At 56.7% G+C, this 2127-nt stretch overlaps 1 protein-coding gene across 1 annotated transcript; it reads right to left on the bottom strand.

Annotated features, from left to right (window-relative positions):
- Positions 1-1153: 1153 nt before the first annotated feature.
- CORC01_13512 (uncharacterized protein) lies at positions 1154-1486 on the bottom strand (the record flags this gene model as incomplete). The annotated part of the gene is made up of 1 exon (XM_022625129.1): positions 1154-1486. The coding sequence occupies one exon, from the start codon at positions 1484-1486 to the stop codon at positions 1154-1156; it is 333 nt and encodes a 110-aa protein (XP_022468374.1).
- Between the last annotated feature and the right edge of the window lie 641 nt (positions 1487-2127).

Raw genomic sequence — 2127 nt, forward strand, 5'->3', positions numbered from 1 at the left:
CGACATGACGTGGGATTGATGCCAAAGATGGTCAGCGATGATATTTTTTTTCTTTTCAGCTACATCAACGGGTAGGGCAATTGCTTTCCGTTGCCTGCTCGAACAAGAATGCACCAAGCCGACTATTATGTAGACATCGTAGTCACCTGTGCGGCTCTCGTCGCAAAACGGGCACTTCATTGTCAAACACGAGAATCACACGAGGGTCAAGGTACCAAATCATGGCGTCTTTCATTGCGAGTACTGGAAGCCATGATCAGACTCGAATTACCACGCACAAAAAACGACGCCGGTGGAGGCACAAGTCATGTCTCTACAACTGAACCAGGACCAAGTGCCGGCTGACTCTCATCCCGCTCTTTGCGACTGTTATATCCCCGACACTACTCTGTACCCATCCACCCAAACATTCAATCACCGAGACAAGCCTGTGTTCGTAACAGACGACTGACTATAAGCATCGGTTGGAGGCACGGGTTGACGTCTTCTCTCGACAATGTGGCGTTGAGGCGGCTCGGTCGAGGTTGGTGGAGATGATAATGGCTTTACTAATTGGGTTTAGCATCCTCTTCACCGCTACTCTTGTGGCCTCTTTACGGCGACGCCCTCTCCCCTCTACCCGTCCACGCTGGCTCTGGCTGCTCTTGCTGCCGGGATCTGGGTCATGGTGATAGAGGGGCACTCAGCCGAGGGGGAGACAGAGAGAGAGCGCGATCAAGGAGAGAGGAGGAGAGAGACCGAGAGAGAAAGAGAGACCCAAGCCTGAACGGGCCCCCTCCCCTGGTCCACTAACCCATAATCGCTTGCTTCTCCACTGCGGACGAGCCAATAGCCCTATACCCGAACGAGTTGGCTTGCTGACCCCCCACTGGAGCCACGCTGCGCTGGCAGGGCTACCTTGCCCAGTGTTTTTCCCGCCGCCTGCTGAACGTTGAGGTTTTGTGCGCGTACCGGTGGTTTTCACGTGGAGGCGAGTGGCACGATGCGATGGCGTAGACGAGGGAAGGGGGGTGTGAGCCAGTATTGTGTACATGCACCCCCTCCTCTCATTCTCCTCCTCCTCAGTCTCCTCCAGTGCCAGTGCATCTTTCACTCTCCTACTCGCCTCTGCTAGTACCCCTACACTACGAATACTTCGTACCTCAGTTATCAGTCAGTCTTCCGACGGGGCCTCGTTCGTCTGTTCAAGCATCCTCGCAAAAACATCCTGGGAAATCGCGCATCGGCACACCCATGATGAGATGCCGACTGCACTTCTCGCCTTCTTTCGACTTTGGGTGGGACTGATGTTGCCAACACCAACACCACGAGACGTGGGGCGAGCGGAGGACAGCGGCGTCGATTCCAGCCACGGCCTTTTTCTTCTCTTTGGTGTTGGACCTCTTGTTACCACTGGATATCTTTTTTCGTCTCGTCTCGTGTCGTCTTCCAACCCTTGTTGCGTTACATACAGGCACGTCCATCGAATAATGGGTCCATCGGTCATCGGTCATCGGTCGCTTACTAGCTCAGCTCCGTCGTCGTGTTGGTTTTTTTTTTTATGGTTTATTTTTTTCTGACGAGAGCCGCCGTTACCTGGTCCCTTCATCGTCCGGGCTCGGCTTTCCAGATAACGAGAGTGTGAGACATTTTGACGAAAGAACATCTGGATACGGATGACAATCCGCTGTTTGGGAAGAGCCCCGCATTCCAAACGTCCAGACCGTTGAAATTGTCTCGATGATGCGTGGTATGTTGACACCGTCAAGAGGAGGCTCTTTTGACGAGTCCGAAATGGGCCATCGAATGCATCTAACTGAGGCGAGCCTTGCTTGGTGTCGTCCACCCGCAGCGGAGCCTGGTAAGACCACGCTTCTGACCCTGACCATGATATATGCTAGGTAGTTGTGCACCTGGAAGGCATGGGCGGACAGGTATGTACGAAGTATCTCCCCCCCCCCCCCCCCCCCCCCCCACCCCGCCCACCCCCACACACCCCCCCACCCGCACCCACCCCCACGCCCCCCCCGCCCCCCCCGTCCCCCTCCGACCCCGCCCAACCCCCCCACACCCACCCCCCGCCCCACCCCACACCCCCCCCCCCCCCCCCCACCCACCCCGCCGACCACGACCGCACGGCGCATGCGC

This window comes from Colletotrichum orchidophilum, assembly GCF_001831195.1.
Source record: "Colletotrichum orchidophilum strain IMI 309357 chromosome Unknown Scaffold_196.1, whole genome shotgun sequence".
NCBI classification, from domain to species: Eukaryota; Fungi; Ascomycota; class Sordariomycetes; order Glomerellales; family Glomerellaceae; genus Colletotrichum; species Colletotrichum orchidophilum.